Source organism: Erinaceus europaeus, chromosome 10, assembly GCF_950295315.1.
Source record: "Erinaceus europaeus chromosome 10, mEriEur2.1, whole genome shotgun sequence".
NCBI lineage: Eukaryota > Metazoa > Chordata > Mammalia > Eulipotyphla > Erinaceidae > Erinaceus > Erinaceus europaeus.
Window position 1 is genome coordinate 100,909,981 of NC_080171.1, and position 26,637 is coordinate 100,936,617.

Genomic DNA, 26,637 nt, shown 5'->3' on the forward strand with positions numbered 1-26,637 from the left:
CCTGTCCCCCGGGAAAAGTCTCTCAAGGTCTACCTTTGTCACTTTGACAGAATGGCTTTCCCACAGCAGAAGATCAAGCTGTGGCTGAGAGAACTCTGCAGGAAATGCGGAACCTCCTCACAAACTTGCAGCAGGAAGTCACCAAGGCCTGTGAAAACAAGCACAGGCAGGATGAAGAAGAGGCTCGGGTGAAACTACAAGAATCACAGATAAAGCAACGGTCAGAGCTCCGTAAAGAACCCTCAGTTCCCAGTCAGGGCCAAGGAGGGAAAATGAATGAAGGTGGGTTCTGGTGTCAGTAAAGTCATTTCACTCGGTGTTAGTTCTAGGATGTCAAGAGAAACAAGAATTTTTTTTTTTTTTTTCCCGCCAGGGTTATTGCTGTGGCTCCATATACCTGCAGGATTCTTTCACTCCCGATGGGTTCTTTTTTTCTTTTTCTTTTTGCTTTAGACAGTGAAGAAACACCACAGCACTGCTCTGCTGCTTATGTGACTTTCCTGTTGCAGATATACTGGAAGGTGTAACAAAGGGTAGAATGGATAGATGACTCTTACGTATGAAACCCTGAGTTTAGGTCCTGGCATAGCAGGTGCAAGATTATGCTCTGGTTCTCTCGTCTTCTTTTCAATCTATTTTTCATATTTATTTATTTATTATTCATAAGACACAGAGAGAAATTGAGAGGGGAGGAAGAGATAGAGAAGGGAAAGAGACAGAGACACCTGTAGTCCTGCTTCACCATCACACAGGTGGGGGAGCAGAGGCTTGAACCCAGTTCCTTGTGCACTGTAATGCCTGTGCTTAACCAGGTGTGCCATAGTCTTGCCTCTTGGTTCTCTTCTCTCATGTGTTTTTTTTTTTTTGCCTCCAGAGTTATCTCTGGGGCTCAGTGCCTAATATTACGAAGCCACTGCTCCTGATGGCCATCTTTTTAACCATTGTTTGTAGTAGTGGTGTCACTGTTATTGTTGTTGTTGTTGCTATTATTATTGTTCTTGCTGCTGCTGCTGCTGTTGTTGGATAGGACAGAGAAATTGACAGGAGGAGAGAAAGATAGACACCTGCAGACCCGCTTCACCACTTGTGAAGCGACCCCACCCCCTGCTGGTGGGGAACTGGAGGTTGGAACCAGGATCCTTACTTACACCTGCACTTGCACTTCATGCCATGTGTGCTTAACCTGCTGCGCTGCCACCCAGCCTCCAAAAATACATACATATTTTTTAAAGTTTGTGATACTGAGTGATCCATCTCACAGTCTATCAAACAATGTGTTTTGAATATTGTGTTAATTACAGGACAATTTAGCTACTTCTTTCATTTCACATGATGTAACATTCAGTACTTGTAGAGAATGGTTTTAGGGTGAAGGTAGATAGTGTAATGGTTATGCAAAGAGACTCTCATGCCTGAGGCTCCAAAGTCCCAGGTTCAGTCCCCTGCACCTCCATAAGCCAGAGCAGAACAGTGCTCTGGTAAAAAAAAAAAAAGAGAGAGAGAGAGAGAATTGCTTTTGATCATAGAAGAGGTATTAGCGTAATGGTTATGCAAACTTCTTCATACTTTAGGCTCTAAAGTCCCAGATTCATTCCTCACCTCCCATACCACCACATGCCATATCTATGTAGTACTCTGGTAAGAATTGAAAAAAAAAAAGAAAGGATTCAAACGGTAGCACAGTGGGTTAAGCACACATGGCACAAAGCACAAGGACCGGCGTAAGGATCTCGGTTTGAGCCCCTGCTCCCCACTTGCAGGGGAGTCGGTTCACAGGTGGTGAAGCAGGTCTGTCAGTGTCTTATCTTTCTCTCCCTCTCTCTGTCTTCTCCATTTCTCTCTGTCCTATCCAACAATGACGACAACAAAAACAAAAAGGCAACAAAAGGGAAAATAAATTTTAAATAAAAGTTGTTCTTCATTAATTTGGAGTCTGAGTTTAGCTTCCCCCCCCCTCTCTCTCTCTCAACTTACATATTTATTTTTGACCCCAGGAGTTATCACTGGCTCGGTGCTGGTACTATGAATCCATTGTTCCTGGTGGCCATTTTTTCCATTTTATTGGATAGGACAGAGAGGGGAGTGGGGGAGACAGAGAGGAAGATAGACACCTGCAGGCCTGCTTCATCTTTTGTGAAGCAGAGCCCTGCCGGTAGGGAGTAGTGAGTGTATTTATTAATGGGAGGGAAGACAGAGGACAGAAGGAGCCAGATCATCATCACTCTGGCACATGTGATATCAGAAATCAGACTTGAGACCTCATGCTTGAAATTCCAATACTTTATACACTGTGTCATCTCCAGAGCCACTCTGTAGAGTGTCTGCAATTAATTTGTACAAAATAAATGTTTATTCAGTATGCAGAAGAATTAGTTTAGTATGATTGAGAATTCTGACTTTGGAGCAGATCAGCAGGAATCTGCCGTTTCTGTCTCCAGCAATGTGACTTTTGCAAATGACTTAATCTTTTGCCTGTTTCCTTGTCTATAAAATGAAAATATTATCTACTTCATAGGTTTAGTGTGACAATAAAAGCACTTCATGCAGGGGCCGGGTGGCGCACCTGGTTGAGCGCACATGTTACAGTGCACACAAGGACCTGGGTTCGAGTCCCCGGTCCCCACCTGCAGAAGGAAAGCTTTGCAAGTGGTGAAGCAGGGCTGCAGGTATCTCTCTGTCTCTCTCCCTCTCTATCTCCCCTACCCTCTCGATTTCTGAATGTGTCTATCCAATAAGTAAAGATAATAAAAAAATTTTTTTTAAAAAAAAAGCACTTAATGCATCTAGATGTAAGGTAATTAGAACAGTGCTTACTTTTTTATTGCTTTATTGGGGAATTAATGTTTTACATTCAACAGTAAATACAATAGTTTGTACATACAGTGCTTTTTAAAATATTTATTCCCTTTTGTTGCCCTTGTGTTTTATTGTTGTAGTTATTATTGTTGATGTTATTGTTGTTGAATAGGACAGACAGAAATGGAGAGAGGAGGGGAAGACAGAGAGAGGGAGAGAAAGATAGACACCTGCAGACCTGCTTCACCGCCTGTGAAGCGACTCCCCTGCAGGTGGGGAGCCGGGGCTCAAACCAAGATTCTAACACTGGTCCTTGTGTACAGTGCTTACTTTTAAGCTTTCAGTAAATCCTATTAGTAAAGCCTCTCGTATTCTTTAGACCTGCGGGTGACTGTGCAGGACAGTACCATGCAGTGGTACCAGCAACTTCAGGAAGCCTCCAGTCGGTGTATGTTGTCTTTTAAGGAACTGACCAGCAGCAAAGACCTTCAGGTAGGGAGGAGTGAATACCAGGGCATGGTAGTGCTCTAAACAGCATTGTTTCCAAAAGAAATAATGTTTACATGTCACATTTCATGATTCTAAATGTGTCTTTTAAAACCCTCTCTGCTGGGGTATGGATGGTGGCGCAACTGCTGAGAGCACACATTACAGGGAACGAAGACAGATTCAAGTTCCCAGTCCTTATCTGCACGGAGGAAGCTTCACAAGCGTTGAAGCAAGTGCTGCAAGTGCCTCTTTCTCTCTCTCTCTCGTCCCCCTTTTTTTAAATTTTTTTAAATTATCTTTATTTATTTATTGGATAGAGATAGCCAGAGCTTGAGAAAGGAAGAGGGTGACAGAGAGAGAGATAGACAGACAGAGAGACACCTACAGCACTGCTTCACCACTTGCAAAGCTTTCCCCCTGTGGGTGGGAACTGGGGGCTTGAACCTGGATCCTTGTACATTGTAATGTGTGCTCAACCAAGTGTGCTACTGCCCAGCCCCAATTTCTTTTTTTTTAACCAGAGCACTACTGAGCTCTGGCTTGTGTGTGTGGGGGGGATTAAACCTGGAACTTTGGAGTCTCAGAAATGAGAGTCTCTTTTACATAATCATTATACTATCTACCCCCACCCTCTCTCTCCCTCTCTACTCCTCTTTCCCTCCAGTTTCTCTCTGTTCTACCAAATGAATATATATATTTTTAATTCTTAAAAAAAAAAATCACGGGAGTTGGGCGGTAGCGCAGCGGGTTAAGCACTGGTGGTGCAAAGCCCAAGGAACAGTGTAAGGATCCCAGTTCTAGCCCCCATCTCCCCACCTGCAGGTCTGCAGGTATCTGTCTTCCTCTCCCCCTCTCTGTCTTCCCCTCCTCTCTCCATTTCTCTCTGTCCTATCTAATATCAATAACACCAATAACTACAACAATAAAACAACAAGGGCAACAAAAGGGAACAAATAAATAAATAAATGAATAAATAAATATATTTTTTTTAAAAATCACTATCTGCCTTATTGTTCTCTACTGAAAGGTCAAAAAGGTAAAGAATGACCTCACGAAGGCTGCCACCACTCCAGTGAGCCAAATCTCTGGTGTTGCAGGTAAGTGAGAGCAGTTAAGAATATAGTTCTTGGGGGGTGGGGGGGGCGGGGGAGTGCTATCGCACCAGATTAAGTGTACATAGTACGAAGCACAAGGACTAGCACAAGAGTCCCAGCTTCCCACCTTCCGGGGGGGGGGGGTCACTTTGCAAATAGTGAAGCAGGTCTCCCCCTCTCTGTTTCTCTCTGTTCTATCTGACAACAATGGAAAAAAGGTGGCTTCCAGGAGCAGTGGATTTGTAGTGCAGGCACCAAGCCCCAGGGATAACTCTAGAGGCAATATATATATATATTTATTTTTCTCCTAACTTTATTGTGATTTTTTTTTTTCATTGTGATGTTTTTAAGACTCCATATCTACTTAGCTGCAAAGTCCCTTATACGCAGACTATGTTTGAACAAGTATTGACAGACCAGGTTACATGAATTCTAGATTTTTATCTTTTTTAAATTTTTTTTAATATTTATTTTCCCTTTTGTTGCCCTTTTTAAAATATTGTTGTTATTGTTATTGCTATTGATGCCGTTGTTCTTGGATAGGACAGAGAAAAGGAGAGAGATGGGGAAGAAAGGGGGGAGAGAAAGATAGACACCTGCAGACCTGCTTCACCACCTGTGAAGAGACCCCCCTGCAGATGGAGAAGTGGGGGCTTGAACTGAGATCCTTACACCAGTCCTTGGCTTCGCACCACGTGCCCATAACCTGTTGCGCTACCATCCCACATTCTAGATTTCTGTTTGTATATAGAAGGAAATAAGTGTTCATTGATTTTTTAAAAAAAATAAAGCCATACATTAATTATGTTATTCAGAAAAGCTCTTACCTGAATTTGAAAGTCGTGATTGAAAACATGACTGAAGAAGTTATATGTCAGAGCTTACATAGCACTTTGATGATGCTAGAATGTTTCTCTGGAACAGGGCATGGTATTAGTAAACAAGTCACTTTCCAAAGTTTAAAATGCCATTCTTTAAATGCAACAGCTACAGGGAAGAAATTAACTCAACAGTCACTCCACATCTTTACCCTGTCCTCAGCTCATCCTCCCTCTTTACTTCTCAGTTAACAGCAGATAGTCTCAAGTCCCCCTTCATCAGGAAAATCAAGACATCAGGGGTGAGCTTCTCAGATACCTGTCTCCTCCCCCAACACACACACACAGCTGAACTTATCATTGTCTTTTCTCCTTTCACTTAACCGGTCTCCTGTTTCAAGGGATGCAGTGAACTTCAAGCCCATATTTACTCTTCTATCTCCAACTTGAGTCCCTCCACTTTAAAACTGCCACATCATGTATCTCCTTTCTCTTTTGTTTTCTGCCAAAGTATTCTGTATTCCCTTTTACAGGCTCCTTTCCCTCTAAACATACTTGAGTCACTTCCATCCTAAAATGTTGCTATTGATTCTTTATCTTCTTTTTTTGGTTTGTTTGTTTCATGTGATAACAAGCTTACCATGAGAGAGAAAGAGAAGTTGATTCCACCATTGCAGCACATATGTTGCCAAGGACTGAACTAGCACACGAGGTGTCTGTGTCCTGCATTCCACCAGCTTGAGCCATTTTCTTGGCTGCTGTTGTAAATACTACTGAATCTTCCTCTGTCTCTTTTTCTTGTTTAAGACTTCCATATTGGTCACTCTCCATCACCACCAAAAGCCAGAGCTGAGCAGTGCTCTAGTCAAGAAAATAAATAGCTGTCCAAGTCTCAACTCTGCACCTTGCTTTTCTTCCTAAGAAAGGTTGTTAGGGGGAGTTGGGCGGTAGCTCATCGGGTTAGAGAAGAAGAGAAAGAGACTAAGAGACAAAAAGAGGATGAGGAACGATAACTACAACACTCATGAACACTCACTATAGTTCATGAAGCTTCCACTTTGTGTGGTGCTCCCACGTGGTGGCTGGAGGCATAAACCCATATCTTTTCACATGTAAAGTGAAAGATGAGCAATCTTCCTCCCACCTCACTTTCTGCCCCCATTTTTTAAGATTAGGCCATGGGACTGGGCAGTGGTGCACCTAGTTGAGTACCCACTTTCTAAGCACAAGGAACCTGGCTGGCTTCAAGCCCCCAGCCCCCACCTGCAGGGGCGGAGGGAATCATTACCAGCAGTGATGCAGGTGTTTCTCTTTCTGTCTTTCCCTCCCCTTTCAATTTTCTTTTTGTCTTATCAAGTGAAAAAAAAAAAAAAGGAGGTGGGGCCACCAGGAGCCAATAGATTTATCATGCAAGCACCAAGCCTTAGTTATAATTACTCTGGTGGAAAGAAAATTAATTTTTCACCAAAGTAAAAGACTCTGGGGTGGGGGTGGGTGGGTGGGGAGAACACAGGTCCAAGAAGGATGACAGAGGAGATCTAGTGGGGGTTGTATTGTTAAATGGGAAACTGGGGAATGTTATGCATGTACAAACTATTGTATTTACTGTGGAATGTAAAACATTAATTCCCCAATAAAGAAATAAAAAAAGAAAATTAATTTTTAATGATGTCTCATCCCTCATACATATATAATACCATCATAAAGAGTCCCACAGGGTGATTTGTTGTTGTTGTTGTTTGTTTTCATTTTATGAAAGAGAGAGAACAGGGAAATTCAGAACAAGAGTTTGTCTCTGTATCACAGCATGGCTTTGCTGTCCATGAGTCTTCATGTGCTCGCATGTGGTGCCAAGGCTCAAACCCAGGGCCTTGCACATGCTGAAATGAACTACAGGCCTCCAATGTCACGGAATTCTTTCATCCCTAAATAAGAAAGCTCTCTAAAATAGTACTATGTCACGAGGCCAGGCAGTGGCATAGCCAGTTGAGCATACACATTATCATGCACAAGGACCCAGGTTCAAGCCTCCAGTCCCCATCTGCAGGGGGGAGCTTCACAAGCAGTGAAACAGTGCTGAAGGTGTTGCTCCATAAGGTCATCATCACAGACTAGGGGTCACCTTCCCCTTGAATGATGAGCCGTCACTCTTCACCAAACATGGACGAGCGACAGTCTTCAGGTCATAGGGTCACCTCAAGATTTGAGGGCAGGCAAGAACTAAGAAAGAATTAGAGCTTTTACTCAACAGGGTTCAGGTTGCCAGTAAATACACATTAAGGGCGGGATGTGTGTGTGTGTTAGGTTGAGTGTCATACTATCAACCACCCAGTTGTTCACAAGTCAGAGCCACCTAATGACACACATGACACAACAGTCACATCTGTAACACCTCTAGGGGCACTGAAGGTATCTCTATCTCACTCTCTCCTCTCAATTTCTCTGTCTTACCAAACAAAAGAAAACTTTAAAAATAAATAAATGAAAGGGCAGGGGTTGATAGCATAATGGTTATGTACAAAGAGACTTTCATGCTTGAGGCTCCAAAGCCCCAGGTTCAATCCCTTGCACCACCATAAGCCAGAGCTGAGTAGTGCTCTAGTAATAAGGAAGAAAGAAAGAAAGAAAGAAAGAAAGCAAGCAATATACATGGTCCAGGAGGTGGTGCAGTGGATAAAATGTTGATCTCTCAAGCATGAGGTCCTGAGTTCAATCCCCGGGAGCACATGTACCGGGAGTGATGTCTGGTTCTTTCTCTCCTATCCCTCTCATTAATGAAATAAATAAAATATTTAAAAATAAATAAATATAAAAAATAAAAGGAAATACTATGTCATATGTGCTTTTTCATTCCATACAGTATGTATTTGATTGTCATGTTTTTAAAATATTTATTCCCTTTTGTTGCCCTTCTTGTTTTATTGTTGTAGTTATTATTGTTGTTATTGATGATGTTGTTGTTGGATAGGACAGAGAGAAATGGAGAGAGAAGGGTAGATGGGGGGCGGAGAGAGAAAGACACCTGTAGACCTGCTTCACCATTCCTGCAGGTTGGGAGCCAGGGGCTGGAACCAGGATCCTTAAGCCGGTCCTTGTGCTTCGTGGCACATGCACTTAACCCACTGCACTACCGCCCAACTCCCAATTGTCATATTTTGTTGCATCAGTATTTTGACTTTCTATTTAGAATTTCTGAAAAGCTATACAGCTGAATTTACAGAGAAACCTTATATGTTTATTCAGCCACAGTTTATTTTATTTTTAAATGAAAGACACAGAAAGGGCACATAAAGTACAGTTGGTCATCAGTGAAGTTCTACTTGTTTTGTCTTTATTGCTCTAATGTGGTGAGAGGTATCAAACCCAGGATCTCACACATGCAAGGCATTCACTCTCTTGCTGAGCCATCTTTCAACCCCAATAATTGTATATTTCTTTATTTAATTATTATTTACTAGAGAGAGAGCAAGCAAACCAGAGCATCACTATTACATACTGGCATATGTAATACCAGTATCGAACTTGGGACCTCATATTTGTAAGTCCAGCATTTTCTTCACTCACCATCTCCCAGCCTGTTGTTGTTTTATCTTATTAGTAATTATTTGTCTTCTCTGTAAAACCCCGAGTCACCACTTTTCAAAAGGATGGGAGGTATAAGAAAAGGGCTGAGGAGACATGGGAGAAATAACTTAGATGTGGAGATAATTCCTTCATATTGCAAAGAGGATGAGAAAGTCCACCATTAGGGAAGGGAAAAAAAGAAGAGAAGAGAAGAGAAGATAAGATGCTGGGGAAAGAGCATAATGATAATGCAAAAGACTTTCATGCCTCAGGCTCTTAGGTCCCAGGTTCAGTCCTCAGCCCCACCATAAGTTAGAACTAAGCAGTGCTCTGGTCTTTCTCTCTGTATCTCTCTCTCTCATTAAAAATAAGATGAGGGAGTCGGGTGGTAGTGCAGTGGGTTAAGCGCACATGGTGCAAAGCGCAAGGACCGGCAAAAGGATCCCGGTTCCAGCCCCCAGCTTCCCACCTGCAGGGATGTCGCTTCACAGGTGGTAAAGCAGGTCTGCAGGTGTCTGTCTTTCTCTCCTCTCTTTCTTGCCCTTCTCTCTCCATTTCTCTCTGTCATATTCAACAGCAACAACATCAGTAGCAACAACAACAATAATAATAATAAAACTACTACAGCAAGGCCCCTGGCTCCCCACCTGTAGGTGAGTTGCTTCACAAGCGGTGAAGCAGGTCGGCAGGTGTCTATCTTTCTCTCCCCTGTCTTCCCCTCCTCTCTCCATTTCTCTCTGCCCTATCCAACAACAACGACAGCAATAACAACAACAACAACGACTATAAACAAGGGCAACAAAAGGGGAAAAAATAAAGCTTTTGGAAGTCAGATTAAGCGCAAGTGGCGCAAAGCACAAGGACCAGTGTGAGGATCCCTGTTTGAGCCCCCGGCTCCCTACCTGTAGGGGAGTCCCTTCACAGGCAGTGAAGCAGGTCAGCAGGTGTCTATCTTTCTCTCCCTCTCTCTGTCTTCCCCTCTTCTCTCCATTTCTCTCTGTCCTATCCAACAACGATGACATCAATAACAACAACAATAAAACAAGGGCAACAAAAGGGAATAAATATTTTTTTAAAAAAAGAATAGGTTAAAATTGGGCAGTCTATATAATAAATAAAGTTTCTAAAAAATTTTTAAAAATAGCAAGGGCAACAAAAGGGAAAATAAATAAATTTTAAAAAATAAAAATTAAAATACAATAAGGAGCCAGGTGGTGGCATACCTGGTTGAACACACGTGTATAGTGTGCAAGGACCCAGGCTCGAGCCCCCGGTTCTCACCTGCATGGGGAAAGCTTTATGAATGGTGAAGCAGGGCTGCAGGTGTCTCTCTGTTTCTCTCCCTCTCTACCACCCCCCCTTTCCCTCTTGATTTCTGGCTGTCTCTATCCAATAAATAAAGAAATAAAAAATTTAAATAAAATAAATATAATAAAAAGAGCAGAGGTATCTGAGAGGGCAAAGCTCAGATGAGTGTAGGAGTAGAGCTCTTGCTTCAGAGAAAGGTCCTCGGCATAACCAGTAATGAGACTTCCAAATTCCAGTTTCAGACTCAGAGGCAGCCAGTGAACTTGGCTCCCTTAATTGGTATTGTTTTAGAAGCTACAGCTAGGAATAAGCAAGGTCAGGAGATATGGGGCTTCCAAGCTACTGAATGACATTTGTCATAGTCTCCATTTAGTTCAGCATAATAGCAGTAATCCATTTAGCAGCTGAGAGGTGCTCCTGATCAAGGTGGGGGTGGAGGAGAGGAACGTGGCACAGGCATCCGTTTGCAGGAGATGAGGGGCTATGATAGAAGAGCTGCTGTTCGGAGAAGACCCACAATTTATTTTAACAAAAGCACTCACTGCTCAACTATGCTTTGTGGTGCTGGAGATTGAACCTGGGACCTGAGCCTCGCAGTTATATCTTTGTTGGGTTTTGTTTGATTTTTCCCAGAGCACTGCTAAACTCTGGCTTGTAGTTGTGCAAAGGATTGAATCTGGGACTTTGGAGTCTGAGGCATGAGAGTCTCTACATAACCATTATGCTATCTACCCCTGCCCTACAGCCAAAAAAATTTATTTATTTATTTATTTATTTTAATATTTATTTATTCCCTCTTGTTGCCTTTGTTATTTTATTGTTGTAGTTATAATTGTTGTTGTCATTGCTGCTGTTGTTGGATAAAACAGAGAAATGGAGAGAGGAAGGGAAGACAGAGAGGGGGAGAGAAAGATAGACACCTGCAGACCTGCTTCACCGCCTGTGAAGCAACTCCCCTGCAGGTGGGGAGCCAGGGGCTCAAATCGGGATCCTTAACGCCGGTCCTTGCGCTTTGCACCATGTGCGCTTAACCCGCTGAGCTACTGCCTGACTCTCTATTATTTAGTTTTTTACCAGAGCACTGCTCAGCTCTGGCTTATGGTCGTGGGAGGTGGAGATGGGGGTTGTTGTTTTCGACGGGTTATGTTGTTTTCGCCAGGCTGGCTTCACGGGCGGGTAACAGACAACCAGGTACTCATGGTTGAGCTGTAGGCAGTATCTCTTTATTCATGCAGGACGCAGCACGATCTAAGACGAGCTAAGCTAAACTCAAGGTATTCTAAAACTCACAATGCTGTCTTTATATATACTTGCCAAGTAGGGTGGAAACAGGATGTGACATAGAGAGGGTGGAGAGAAAAGTGACTGGTGAAAATCAGAGTGTGACAAGGAGGGGGCAGAGCAGGCGAGAATCCTATCACTGAACTACCAATGCCCTGGAGTGCTTTATGTAAATGTAAAAGTGATTTATGTAAATAGACCAAAGCTTTGAATGGGATTAAATCTATCCCTATGGTTAAGCAGAAGCCAGGGGGAGCTGGCATACTATCCAACAGGGGGTGGGTCTTAGAATCTGGGACAGTGGGGGCCTCAGGCAGGAGAGTCTCTTTGAAACCATTATGCTATTTCTGCAACCCCACTATTGTATCTCTTAACTGACGTAATCTCTGATTTACCCAGGCTCAAGTCTGAAGGAAGTCTTTGACAAGATTCACAACCTGCTTGCTGGAAAGCCTGTTCAATTTGTTGGACGCTCTGTGTCTATCTCACTCAGTCCTTATGGCCTGGACTTTGTCCAGTACAAACTGGCAGAGAATTTTGTGGTAAGAAACCTGGTTACCAGAGGTGTGGAAAATAGAGGCTAGTACATATTTAAGCCTTTTTTGAGTATTAAAAATGTTGCCCTTTCTGTGTTCTCAGAAACAAGCAGAGGTGGAAGCAGGCTCCCATTATGAAGCAGTGTTCCCCATCGCGGCAGTAGTGTCTGGGATCTGGGAATTCTACCCCAGAGTGGGGGACCTTGTTCTTGCTCAGCTACATAAGAAGTGTCCTTACTCTGTGCCTTTCTACCCAACTTTGAAGGAGGGAATGACCATGGAAGAGTATCAGAAGTAAAGTTGCTTTCTTACTCACTGTCTTTAGGATTAAAGATGAAATAGAATTGGGATTCATTTTTCTCTTTCAGGCTTTTTTTTTTTTTATCATTGTTGTGGTTATTATTGTTGTTGCTGTCGTTGGATAGGACAGAAAGAAATTGAGAGAGATGGGAAGACAGAGAGGGGGAGAAAAAGATAGACACCTGCAGACCTGCTTTACCACCTGTGAAGCGACTCCCCTGAAGGTGGGGAGCCAGGGGCTCAAACCGGGATCCTTATGCTGGTCTTTGCACTTCGCGCCACGTGGACTTTAACCCGCAGCAGTACCACCTGACTCCCCAGGCTTTTCTTATGTACTTTGTATTTCCTTTTTGTTGCCCTTGTTTTTATTGTAGTTATTGATGTCATTTTCATATAGGACAGAAAGCAATGGAGAGAGGGAGAGAGAAAGACAGACACCTGCAGACCTGCTTCACCGCCTGTGAAGTGACTCCCCTGCAGGTGGGGAGTCGGGGCTTGAACCAGGATCCTCAGACCAGTCCTTGCACTTTGCGCCACGTGCGCTTAACCTGTTGCGCTACCGCCCAACTCCCGATTATTAGTATTTTTATCCTAACTTTGCAAAAATGGGTATATCACATAACCTCTTTGAACGTAAAAGTTTCCTTATTTATAAATGGAAGTGAAGGTCAGGCAGTGGCACACCTGGTTGAACACAAGCATTACCGTGTGCAAGGACACTGGTTCAAACCCCTGGCCCCCATCTGCAAGGGGAAAACTTCACAAGTGGTCAAACAGTGCTGCGGATGTCTTTCTTTTTTTTTAAAATCTTTTTTTTAATATTTATTCTCTTTTGTTGTTTTTATTGTTGTAGGTATTATTGTTGATGTCGTCATTATTGGATAGGACAGAGAGAAATGGAGAGAGGAGGGGAAGATGGGGAGAGAAAGATAAGACACCTGCAGACCTACTTCACCGCTTGTGAAGCGACTCCCCTGCAGGTGGTGAGCCAGGGGCTCAAACTGGTATCCTTATGCTGGTCCTTGTGCTTTGCGCCGCCTGCGCTTAACCTGCTGCACTACTGCCTGACTCTGCAGATATCTTTCAATCTCCCTCCCCCCTCTCGATATCTCTCTGTCCTACCAACTAAAATTTTTTTAATAATAATAATATTAAAATACATCCATGTCCAGTGAAGAAACAATTATAGAAACCAGGCTTCCCACCTTCTGTACCCCATAAAGAATTTTGGTCCAGTGGTCTGGGAGATGACATTGTGGATAAAGCATTGGATTCTCAACCACAAAGTCCTGAGTTCATCCTCGGCAGCACATGTACCAGAGTGATATCTGATTCTTTTTCTCTCTCCTCTTATCTTTCTCATAAATAAATAAATAAATTCTTTTTAACAAGAAAAAGGGATGTGGTCCAGGAGGTGGCGCAGTGGCTAAAGCATCAGACTCTCAACCATGAGGTCCTCAGTACAATCCCTGGCAGCACATGTACCAGAGTGATGTCTGGCTCTTTCTCTCTCCTCCTGTTACTTATTAATAAATAAGTTAATTAAATATTTTTTTAAATAATTAAAATTTTTTTAAAAAGAAAAAGAAAGTTGTTCAAAAAAAGAAAAAAGGGAGTCAGGCCGTAGCGCAGCGGGTTAAGCACAGGTGATGCAAAGCGCAAAAACCAGCGTAAGGATCCCAGTTCAAGCCCCAATTCCCCACCTACAGGGGAGTCGCTTCACAGGTGGTGAAGCAGGTCTGTAGGTGTGTCTTCCCCTCCTACTCTGTCTTCCCCTGCTCTCTCTATGTCTCTATGTCCTATCCAACAATGACAGCATCAATAACAACAACAATAAAACAAGAGCAACAAAAGGGAATAAATAATTTTTTTTTTTTTGGTCCAGGGGCCAGACAGTGGTGCACCTGGTTAAGCGCTCACATTACAGTGACCTGGGTTCAAACTCCTGACCCCTCCCTACAGGGGGAAAGCTTCACATTTGGTGAAGCAGGTCTGCAGGAGTTTCTTTCCCTCTCTATCTCCCCCTTCCAACCAATTTCTCTGTCTATACCAATAATAAATAAAGAATATTAAAGAGAATTGGTTCATACTCCCAGAAAGGGATAAAGAATAGGGAATCTTCCAATGGAGGGGATGGGACATGGAACTCTGGTGTGGGAATTGTGTGGAACTATACCCTGTTATCTTATAATTTTGATAATCATTAAATCACTAATAACAATTTTTTTTAAATTAAGGTAAGTTATTGCACCAAAGTAAAAGAGCCTGTGGTGATGGGGGAGGGGAGAGTACAGGTCCTAGAACAGGATGAAAGAGGACCTAGTGGGGGTTGTATTGTTATATGGAAAACTGAGAAACATTTGTATACAAACTATTGTATTTACTGTCGAATGGAAAACATTAATTCCCCAATAAAGGGAAAAAAATACTTAAAAAAAAAATTAAGATAAGGGAGTCGGGCGGTAGCGCAGAGGGTTAAGCTCATGTGGCGCCAAGCACAAGGACTGGCATAAAGATCCTGGTTCGAGCCCCCGGTTCCCCACCTACAGAGGAGTGGCTTCACAAGCGGTGAAGCAGGTCTGCAGGTGTCTGTCTTCCTCCCTCTCTGTCTTCCCCTCCTCTCTCTATTTCTTTCTGTCCTATCTAACAATGACAACATCAGTAACAACAACAATAATAACTATAACAACAATGAAAAACAACAAGGACAACAAATGGGAAAATAAATATTTTTAGAAATTAAGTAATGCACTCCAAAGTTCACAGCAACAGTTTGTCATAGCCTGAATTTGGAAGGAACCCACAATGCCCAGCAACAGATAAATGACTAATAAATGTGTGGTATATATAATTAATGGATTAATGCTTTACAGTCAACAGTAAAATAGTAGTTTGTAAAAAAATAAATAAATAAGATAAGCAGGAATGATAATATCCTTTTACTTCTTGTGAGTTTACCTGGTAAGGTTTACGTGAAGCACAGTTTTGATGTTAGGTGTAAGTGTTTTGTAAATAGAACATTTTAGAGATATATTAACATATAATAATGTACTTATAATAATACTTTGTTATTTTTAGCTCATAAAAAATAATTTTGTATTTGTCTCCTTCACCTTGGCCTTACCACAATGACTTTTCTTCCCATATAGGATGCTTGGTTTTGAAGTGAAGGATTCCATAGTGGAGCAGCAACATGCCTTTATGAAACGCATGTCTGGAATGATCCGCCTCTATGCTGCCATCATCCAGACCCGGTGGCCATATGGAAACCCACAAGAGGTAGAGAAGGCGGGTCTAGGCAGTAGCACACTGAGTAGAGCACACATACTACTATGCTCAAGGACCCGGTTCAAGCCCCCAACCTCCTACTGAAAGGTGGTGGGTGGGGAGGGACAATTTATGAACAGGGAAGCAGTGCTGCAGCTGTCTTTCTCTCCCTTTCTATTTTCCTTCCCTCTCAATTCTTCTCTTTTTTTCTCTCTGCCTTTCACTCTCTGAAAAAAAAAAGGCCAGCCAGAGCAGTAGAGTCATGTAGGCACTGACCACCCCCCACCCCCTGTTACTTCTGGTGGCAAAGAAAAAAATTTTTTTTTTCCTTTAGTAAAATATTTTTGTATCTAATTTACTGTTTGAGGACCTGGGTTCAAGCCTTGGGCAATCATACGGAAGCACCCATAGGGGAGAAGCATGTTTCTCTTTCACTGTCTTTTTTTTTTTTTTTTGCCTCCAGGGTTATTGCTGAGGCTCAGTTCCTGCACTATGAATCCACTGCTCCTGGAGGCCATTTTTCCCCCTTTTGTTGCCCTTGTTGTAGCCTTGTTGTGGTTATTATTATTGTTGATGTTGTTTGTTGTTGGATAGGACAGAGAGAAATGGAGAGAGGAGGGGAAGACAGAGGGGGAGAGAAAGATAGACACCTGCAGACCTGCTTCACCGCCTGTAAAGCGACTCCCCTGCAGGTGGGAAGCCCCAGGGGCTTGAACCGGGATCCTTACACCAGTGCTTGCACTTTGCACCACATGCGCTCAGTCGCTATCGAACAGGCCATGGCCGGTGCGCCGCTATGTTCCATCGCTGGGGAGCCAGAGACGACCTGAACTGCCCCTGCGGCTACAGACAGACTATGACCCACATAGTCAACGGCTGCCACCTCTCCAGATTCAAAGGAGGTCTCGAAACTTTACATCAGGCTCAACCTGATGCTGTTGACTGGCTACGGAAGAAGGGCAAACGCTAGAAGAAGAAGAAACCACATGCGCTTAACCCGCTGCTCTACCGCCCGACCCCCTCATACTTCCTTTCTATCTCTCTTTTGCGTTCTCTGTCTAGAGGAATTAAAAGTAAACAGTAAGGGGGGTCGGGCGGTGACGCAGTGGGTTAAGTGCATGTGGCGCAAAGCGCAAGGACCGTCGTAAGGATCCCGGTTTGAGCCCCCGGCTCTCCACCTGCAGGGGAGTCGCTTCACAGGCGGTGAAGCAGGTCTGCAGGTGTCTATCTTTCTCTCCCCCTCTCTGTCTTCCCCTCCTCTCTCCATTTCTCTCTGTCCTATCCAACAACGAACAACATCAACAATGGCAATAATAATAACCACAACGAGGCTACAACAACAAGGGCAACAAAAAGGGAGGAAAAATGGCCTCCAGGAGTGGTGGATTCATGGTGCAGGCACCAAGCCCAGCAATAACCCTGGAGGAAAAAAAAAGGAAAAGATAATAATAAATAAATAAATAAACAGTAAATAAAAAAGTCTGCCTGGAGCAGTGGAATCACACAGGCACTGAACCCAAGATAACCCTGGTAGTAAGAAAAACACTAATCGCTGGCCCTGCAGAAGCTGATAGACATGTAAAGAAAGTATAAGTGTAGGCCAGGGTAGGTAGCATGATGGGGCTCAAGTCCCAGGTTCAGTCCCCTACACCACCACCATAAGCTAGAGAGCTGAGCAGTATTCTGGTAAGGAGAAAGGAGGGAGAGAGGGAAAGAAAAGAGTAGGTACCAACATGTTGCAACTCGTGGCAAACTGAATTTGCTAGGCTTAGGTCATTTCTGCCCGGTGGCATGTCCTTGGGTTAGATAATATGGGAGCTCAGCTCATATCCACTCAGTAAAGATTATGTGAAAACCTTGGAGTTTATTTGTTTGTTTTTTCTTCTTCATGTTTTAACCTTGGAGTTTAAATCTGTAAATAAAGTGAAATCAAATTATAACCAAGTTTCTCTCCTCCCAGAGTCACCCTCATGGTTTACATCATGGTTGGCGTTGGTTGGCACAGATATTAAACATGGACCCAGTGCCATGTTTGACAGCCACCTTCCTCTTTGACTTCTTAGAGGTATGTAATGCAATTACCACACACGAAAGAGCCAATGTCTGAGACAGTCTTGACCATCGCATAACATGAGCAGGGAAGCAGTATAGCAATGGATACTGATGGTGAACAAACACGTTAGAGTCCAGTCTCAGTCCTAAGACAAAACTTACCGTTTGATTTTCCTTCCCATGTACTTTCCTTCTCTTCATAGATATCTTCTCAATACAAACAAGAGAAAACTGTTGCCACTATAGCCAAAGCTGAGCAGTGCTCTGGAAGGAAGGAAGAGAAAAGGAGAGGAGAGAGGAGACAGCAGAATTCAGTCCAGTTGGGGAAGTTTAAGGAGCAGTGCTACAGTGTCTTCCCTTCTCTCCTGTCCCTAGCTCTGCTTCTCACCCTCTATCAGAAAGTAAAAAATAATTGCCAGGAGCAGTGGCATCATGCTGGCACTGAGGGCTAGCTTCTTTTTTTTTTTTTTAGCAATAAAGTAATTTTTAATTAAGATATGAATTTTTAACAGCATGTTTTTTATTATTATTTTATTTATTTATTTATTGGATAGAGACAGCCAGAAATTGATAGGAGGGGAGATAGAGAGGGAAAGAGACAAACAGAGAGACACTTGCAAACCTGCTTCACCACTTGCAAAGCTTTTCCCCTGCAGGTGGGGACCAGGGGTTTGAACCCGGGTCCTTGTGCACTATAATATGTGCGCTCACCCAGATGCACCACCACCCAGCCCCAACAGCATGTTTTTAATAGACTGCTGTGTATATGTTTTTGTTATGCATTGGAAAGCAAACAAATATATATGTTTGTGGCATTCTTTATTATTTATTTATTATATTAAAAATTTTAATAAAATAATCTCTCTAAGATATACCTATGATTAATTAAGTTCAATTTCTTTCTTTTTTTAACAAGAAGTTCCATTTCTACTTCCTGGTTTTCTGAAATATCTGGCTACTTGGAATTCTTTATAAATGACTATTTTCTTTTAAAATTTTTTTTATATTTATTTATTTTCCCTTTTGTTGCCCTTGTTGTTTTGCATTGTTGTCATAGTTATTGTTGTTGTTATTAATGTTGTCGTTGTTGGATAGGACAGAGAGAATTGGAGAGAGGATGGGGAAAACAGAGGGGGAGAGAAAGATAGACACCTGCAGACCTGCTTCACCGCCTGTGAAGCGACCCCCCTGCAGGTAGGGAGCCTGGGGCTCCAACCAGGATCCTTACGCCCTTCCTTGCACTTTGCGCCATGTGCGCCTAACCTGCTGCGCTACCGCCCAACTCCCTGTATTTTCATATGTAGATAAATGCTTCAAAAGAACATTGGGGGGTCGGGCGGTGGCGCAGTGGATTAAGCGCATGTGGCACAAAGCGCAAGGACTGGCATAAGGATCCCGAGCCCCCGGCTCTCCACCTGCAGGGGAGTCGCTTCACAGGCGGTGAAGCAGATCTGCAGGTGTCTATCTTTCTCTCCCCCTCTCTGTCTTCCCCTCCTCTTTCCATTTCTCTCTGTCCTATCCAACAACGAACAACATCAACAGTGGCAATAATAATAACCACAACGAGGCTACAAGAACAAGGGCAACAAAAGGGGGGGGGGGATGGCCTCCAGGAGCGGAGGATTCATGGTGCAGGCACCAAGCCCAGCAATAACCCTGAAGGAAAAAAAAAAAAATTGGACTTTTACATTTATTCCCTTCGCTAACTAGGTGGGTAAAATTCTTGATAGACCTGAAAGGCAGTGGTTTGGCTGCCTTCTGGATCTGCTCTGACAGTGTTCATCTTTCCTTCTAGGTGTGTGGGAATGCTCTCCTGAAGCAGTACCAAGTGCAGTTCTGGAAGATGATACTTCTCATCAGAGAGGACTATTTCCCCAGGTACTAGAATTATTGAGCAGAGATCAGAGGATTGAGTGTACCCAGAGGGTTCAGTAGGTAAATGCATGAGTTCAGATCCCTTTAGATGCTGTTACATGCTGGTATCATCTTCACAAGCTGGAGAGGAAGGAAAAGAGAACCATAGTATCACTCTGCTACAAGGCATATTGGGGACCGAACTCAGAACCTTGTGCTTCCAAGTCCAGTACCCTACCCAGTACACCACTTCCAAGGCCCCCCAAGCTGTTTTGTTGTTGTTGTCTTTTAGATAGAGATAGACACAGACAGAGAAAATAAAAGAAACCAAAACTACTTCAGTGTGGTAATGACTAGGATCAAACCTTGAGTTGTGCACATGCTAAAGCATTTTGCTATCCAAATGAGCTTTTAGTTTTTATTCTTTTTAAATATTTATTTATTTATTTTCTCTTTTGTTGCCCTTGTTGTTTAACATTGTTGTGGTTATTGATATCGTTGTTGTTGGATAGGACAGAGAGAAATGGAGAGAGGAGGGGAAGACAGAGAGGAGGAGAGGAAGACAGACACCTGCAGACCTGCTTTACTGCCTGTGAAGGGACTCCCCTGCAGGTGGGGAGCCGGGGGCTCAGACCGGGATCCTTACTCTGGTTCTTGTGCTTTGTACATGCGCTTAACCCGCTGCACCACCGCCTGACTCCCAAGCTTTTTAGTTTTTAATTGGATTAGAGACAGAGGGACCAGGCAGTGGAGCACCTGGTTGAGCGCACATGTCACAATGTACAAGGACCTGGGTTTGGGTCCCCAGTCCCCACCTGCAGGGGGAAAGCTTTGTGAGTGGTGAAGCAGAACTGCAGGTGCCTCTCTCTCTCTCTCTAGATGTTTTGTTTTGTTTTGTTAATTTTATTTATTCCCTTTTGTTGTCTTGTTGTTTTATTGTTGTAGTTATTATTGTTGTTGTTCTCTAGATGTAGTTTTAACTGCTCAGCTCTGGCATATGGTGGTGCAGGGGATTAAACCTGGGACTTTGGAGCCTCAGGCAGGAAAGTCTCTTTGCATAACCGTTATGCTATCTCCCCTATCTCTGTCTCCCCTACCCTCAATCTCTATCTTTATGCTCTGGGGCAGGGGTAGATAGCATAATGGTTATGCAAAGAGATGAGAGAGAGAGAGAGAGAGAGAGAGAGAGAGAGAGACAGAAATGGAGGGGTAGATTGAGGGGAAGAGATCTTTGTGTGCTATAACTTGTGCTCAGCTGGTTGTGCTCCCACCAAGTCCACCCTACCTTATTTATTTATTTATTTATTTTGCCTCCAGGGTTATTGCTGGGTCTCAATACCTGCACTACTAATCCACTGCTCCTGGAGGCCATTTTTTACCCCTTTTGTTGACCTTGTTCATCATTGCTGTTTTTTTTTTTTTAATATTTATTTATTTATTTATTTATTCCCTTTTGTTGCCCTTGTTGTTTTATTGTTGTAGTTATTATTGTTGTTATTGATGTCCTTGTTGGATAGAATACAGAGAAATGGAGAGAGGAAGGGAAGACAGAGGGGGAGAGAAAGACAGACACCTGAAGACCTACTTTACCGCCTGTGAAGCCACTCCCCTGCAGGTGGGGAGCCAGGGGCTTGAACCGGTATCCTTACGCTGGTCCTTGTGCTTTGCACCATCTGCGCTTAACCCGCTGTGCTACCGCCCAACTCCCAAAGTGAACTATTTTTTTATTTTATTTTTTTGAAAGTCTGCATAAGACAGCGCCCATTAAATCTTTTCTTTTTATTTACTTGTTGTTGCCCTTGCTGTAGCTATTGTTGATATCCTCGTTGTTGGAAAGGACAGAGAGAGGAGAGGAAGACAGAGAAAAAGACAGACGCCTGCAGACCTGCTTCACCGCCTGTGAAGCGACTCCCCTGCAGGTGAGGAGGCAGGGACTTGAACCGGGATCCTTATGCGGTCCTTGCACTTTGCACCACGTGCACTTAACCCGCTGTGCTACCGCCTGACTCCTCCATAGTGAGCTATTTTATTGACCTCCCAAGCTGAGTTTGATTCCTGAGATTGAACTCAAGACCTCATGCCTGCCAAGTTCAACACATAATCCAGTGTGCTATCTCCTGGGGTGCAAAAAATCTTTTTTTTTTAAATATTTATTTACCCTTTTGTTGCCCTTGTTTTTTATTATTGTTGTTGTTGATATCGTCATTGTTAGATAGGACAGAGAGAAATGGAGAGAAGAAGGGAAGACAGAGGGGGAGAGAAAGACATCTGCAGACCAGCTTCATCACCTGTGGAGCAACTCCCCTGCAAGTGCGGAGGGGGGCCTCGAACCCAGATCCTTAAGCCAGACCTTATGCTTTGTGACACATGTGCTTAATCTGCTGCTCTACCGCCCGAATCCCTCAAAAAATCTTAAAAAAAAAAAAAAAAAAATTGAGGCAGGGTTAGATAGCATAATAGTTATGCAAACACTCTCATGCCTAAGACTCCTAGGTTCCGTCCACCACATCATCATAAACCAAAGCTGAGCAGTGCTCTTGTTTAAAAAAAAAAAAAAATCTGGGAGTCAGGTGGTAGCGCTGTGGGTTAAGCTCACCTGGCGCAAAGCGCAAGGACAGGTGTAAGGATCCCGGTTTAAGCCCTGACTCCCCACCTGCAGGGGAGTCGCTTCACAGGCGGTGAAGCAGGCCTGCTGGTGTCTCTCTTCCTCTCCCCCTCTGTCTTCCCCTCCTCTCTCCATTTCTCTTTGTCCTATCCAACAACAGCGTCATCAATAACAAGAATAACTACAACAACAATAAAACAAGGGCAAAAAAGGGAATAAATAAATAAATATTGGGAGTCCGGTGGTAGCGCAGTGGCTTAAGTGCAGGTGGCTCAAAGTGCAAGGACTGGCTCAAGGATCCCTGTTCAAGCCCCCAGTTCCCCACCTGCAGGGGAGTCGCTTCACAGGCGGTGGAACAGGTTTGCAGGTGTCTGTCTTTCTCTCCCCCTCTCTGTCTTCCCCTCCTCTCTCCATTTCTCTCTGTCCTATCTAACAATGACATAAATAACAACAACAATAATAACTACAACAACAATGAAAAACAACAAGGGCAACAAAAGGGAAAATAAATATAAAAGAAAATTTTAAAATAAATATTAAAAATCTATTCAGTATGGTATCTACTCCCAACCTTCTCCTTGATATTTAAACAAACACTTTGCACATCAGTGAATCTCTTAAATATTGTTAATTTGGGGTCAGGTGGTGGTACACCTAGTTAAGCATGCCATGCATAAACACCAGGGTTCAAATCCCCAGTCCCCACCTACAGGGGAGAAGTTTAATAAGCAGTGAAGTAGATGTGCATATGCCTGTCTGTCTCTGTATCTCCCCATCACTCTCAGTTTTTCTGTCCTGCCGGATAAAATCAAAGGAAAAAGGAAAATGGCTTCCAGGAGTGCTGGTTTCATTGTGTAGACACTGAGCCCCAGTAGAAAGAACCAAAAATCACTCTGGCACATGTACTGCCCTTGATTGAACTTGGGACCTCATGCTTGAGAGTCCAATGCTGTCTCCACTGCACCATCTCCTGGACTGAAAGACTGAACATTCTTTAACTTTTTTATTTATTTATTCCCTTTTGTTGCCCTGGTTGTTTTATTGTTATTACTGTTGTTGGATCAGACAGAGAGAAATGGAGAGAGGAGGGGAAGACAGAGAGGGGGAGAGAAAGATAGACACCTGCAGACCTGCTTCACTGTCTGTAAAGTGATTCCCCTGCAGGTGGGGAGCCAGGGCTTGAACCAGGATCCTTAGACCGGTTGGTCCTTGCGCTTTGCCCCACGTGCGCTTAACCCGCTGAGCTACCCCCCCCCCGACCCCCAACTTTTTTTATTCTTAACTCACCTTCTATCTGGCATTGTGATTATATGGTCAATGCATGAAACCAAACTATCAAACCTTCTCAATAATTAGGTATCCCCTCGATAATAAGTATTGGTCTCACTCTATCATGATATTCCCCTTTAAGAATCTTGCTGGCAGGAGTCGGTTGCTAATGCAGGTGATGCAGCTTAACCATTAAGCACAAGTGGCGCAAAGCGCAAGGACCTGCGTGAGGATCCCCCGGCTCCCCACCTGCAGGGGAGTCGCTTCACAGGCAGTGAAGCAGGTCTGCAGGTATCTATCTTTCTCTCCTCCTCACTGTCTTCCCCTCCTCTCTCCATTTCTCTCTGTCCTAGCCAACGATGACGTCAGTAACAAAAAATAATAATAACTACAACAACAATAAGAGCAATAAGGGCAGCAAAAAGGAAATAAATATTTTTTAAAATTAAAAAAAAAAAAACTAAAAAAAAAAGTGCACATGGCAAGGACCAGCATAAGGATCCCGGTTCCCCCACCCCCACCTGCAAAGAGGTCACTTCACAGGCAGTGAAGAAGGTCTGCATATGTCTTTCTCTCCCCCTCTCTGTCTTCCCTTCCTCTCTCTAGTTCTTTTTGTGCTATCGAACAATGACAGTAGTAATACTAACAATAATAATAACAACAGCAAAAATAAACAACAAGGGCAACACGAGGGAGAAAAGAGCCTCCAGGAGCAGTGGATTCATAGTGCAGGCACCTAGCCCCAGTTATAAGCCTGGAGGCAAAAAAAAAAAGGGGGGGGGGTGTCGTGTGGTATTGCAGCGGGTTAAGTGCACATGGTGCAAAACACAAGGACCGCCATAAGGATCCTGGTTTGAGCCCCCAGCTCCCCACCTGCAGGAGAGTTGCTTCACAGGTGGTGAAGCAGGTCTGTAGGTATCTATCACCTCCCTTCCCCTCCTCTCTCCATTGCTCTCTGTCCTATCCAACAACAACAACATCAATAAAAACAGTAATAACTACAGCAATAAAACAACAAGGGCAACAAAAGGGCATAAATAAATCAAGAAAGAAAGAAAATTTTTTAGAAAAAAAAGAACCTTGCCATTTTTCTAAAGTCATAACCATTTCAAGCTAGGAAAGGGCCTTGGAAAGAAACAATGTTCTTATCCTTTATACCCCTGTTTTAAAAGACAATTGAGGGGCTACCTGGTGGTGCACCTGATAGAGTACACTTGTTACAATGTGCAAGAACCCTGGTTCAGACCCCCAGGTCCCACTTTAGGGAGAGACACTTTATGAGTGGTGAGGCAGGCCTTCCGTTGTCTCTCCTTTATTTTCCCTGTCCCTTTCAATTTCTTTTTTTTTTTTACTTTTTTTTTTATTTGATAAAACAGAAGTTGAGAGAGAGAGAGAGAGAGAGAGAGAGGAAGACAGACACCTGTCACACTGTTTCACTGCTCCTGAAGCTTTCCCCCTGCAGGTAGGGGTTGGCATAAACCCAGGTCCTTATGCATGCATTTAACCAGCTACTCAACCACCTGACTCTTGGACCTCTCAATGTCTATTCTCAAAAAAAAAAAAAAAAAAGACAATTGAAATGATTTGGAAGAGCAACAGAATCCTTAACCTAGTGGACACTCTGTGTTTGATTACTCCTTCACTCCAGATCAGTGTTCCTAACTTTTTCTTCAGAGGGTAGATGTGACTGAGATGTTTTTCTCTTCCTATAGGATTGAAGCTATCACAAAACCAGGAGAGGTGGGGTCCTTCGTATGCCTTAAGGAGTTCTTGGAGGTGAGATACTCTTAGACTAACATAACCCATCCAAAGCACTCTGGACCGCAAATGCATCTGTGTCTGGCAACTCTTAAATCTCTAGACTCTGATTACAGTTCCATCTTGATTTTTTTCAAATCCTACTTTTGTCCATAATTTACCCTGAGCCTTATACTCCCTATCTTGTCCTCTTCCTGTTTGTCATTCACCATACTGCCTATGAGAAAAGTATCCTCCTGAGAGGTAAAGAAAATATATTTAATGAATTTCTTCTCATCAGTTGTTGTTGTTTTTTTTTTTGACCAAGGTTCTTTTCTTATTCTCAAGTCTCGGAACAGTGTGGCTACTTTGCTCTATGAGAATAGATTGTACATTCTTCCCCTGTTTTCAGATGCCAAAATTTTAAGTGGCTAATTTTGAAAATTGAGAACTCTGGAAGTTCTGCCAAGACAACCTGCTGACTTCCTATTTCCAATTGCTCAATTAGGAAAATTACAATGGTGCATTGAGACCAAGCTGTGGAAGATTAGGGTGAGAAATAGCACAGATTTAGTCCTCTTCAGCAATACTCAGAAGTGGAATTTAGTTATCATTGCCACCAGGGCTTCTCAGCGTTCCAGGCTGACTTCAGATTGGGAGTAGATGATAGGGAAGGAGGGAGAAAGAAAAAGAAACTACAAGAAGTGGGAGTTGGGGCCATGTGGTGACACACCTGGTTGAGCACACATGTTACAGTGCACAAGGACCCAGGTTCAAGTCCCCAGTCTCCACCTGTGGAGGAGAAAGTAGTGAAGCAGAGCTGCAGGTGTGTCTCTGTCTCTCCCTCTCTGTCTCCACCTCCCCTATCAATTTCTGGCTGTCTCCAATAAAAATAAAGATAATAAAATTTTTTTTAAAAAGTGGGAGTCTTGGGGAGGGGGAGATAGCATAATGGTTATGCAAAAAGACTTTCTTGCCTCAGACTCCAAAGTCCCAAGTTCAGTCCCGCCAGTAATACCATAATCATGCACTTGATTTGGTGGTGGTTTGGTTATTTATTTTTCAGATAGAGACATGGAGAAATTGAAAGAGGGAGATGGAACAGGAGAGAGAGAGACACTGCAGACCTGCTTTCCCACTCATAAAGCAGGTGGAGATTGGGGGCTTAAACCAAGGTCCTTGTGCATGGTAATGTGTCTGCCCAACCTGGTGCGCCACCGCCAGGCCCTCTGAGCGATACTCTTGTATAAAGGGGAAGGGGGGCAGGTAGTGGTGCACCTGGTTAAGCACTCGCATTACTATGCACAAAGGCCCAGGTTCAATCCCCCAGTCCTCCTGCAGGGAGAAAGCTTCACAAATGGTGAAGCAGGGCTGCAGGTGTCTCTCCCTCTCTATCTCCCCTCCCCTCTCAATTTCTATCTATCCAATAATAAGTAAATAAAAATATTTAAAAAGAAAAAAAAGACACAGAAAGGAGGCAGCATAATGATTATGTAAAAGACGTTCATGCCTTAGACTAGAAGTTCCCAGGTTCAATCCCCAGCACTACCATAAGCCAAAGTTGAACAGTGCTATAGTGTTTCTCTCTGTTTTTCCTCTCTCTCAGTAAAATAAAATAAAAATATTTTAAAAGGGGGCCAGGTGATGGCACACCTGGTTGAGTGCAC

The 26,637-nt window shown here is 43.3% G+C and overlaps 1 protein-coding gene and 1 pseudogene across 2 annotated transcripts in view; one reads left to right on the forward strand and one right to left on the reverse strand.

Annotated features, from left to right (window-relative positions):
* GLE1 (GLE1 RNA export mediator) overlaps positions 1-26,637 on the forward strand; it is a 57,521-nt gene that overhangs the window by 29,530 nt on the left and 1,354 nt on the right. Inside the window, exons 7-15 of one of the 2 annotated variants that reach the window (XM_007527061.3) lie at positions 51-282; positions 3,176-3,288; positions 4,313-4,382; positions 11,750-11,892; positions 11,990-12,180; positions 15,336-15,465; positions 17,414-17,518; positions 19,301-19,383; positions 24,946-25,009. In XM_007527061.3, coding sequence (XP_007527123.1) covers positions 51-282; positions 3,176-3,288; positions 4,313-4,382; positions 11,750-11,892; positions 11,990-12,180; positions 15,336-15,465; positions 17,414-17,518; positions 19,301-19,383; positions 24,946-25,009 — 1,131 coding nt within the window. The remainder of the gene's footprint in view (positions 1-50; positions 283-3,175; positions 3,289-4,312; positions 4,383-11,749; positions 11,893-11,989; positions 12,181-15,335; positions 15,466-17,413; positions 17,519-19,300; positions 19,384-24,945; positions 25,010-26,637) is intronic. The other variant, XM_060200281.1, reaches the window with a different exon arrangement.
* Positions 7,514-7,602, reverse strand: LOC132541132 (small nucleolar RNA SNORA17; annotated as a pseudogene).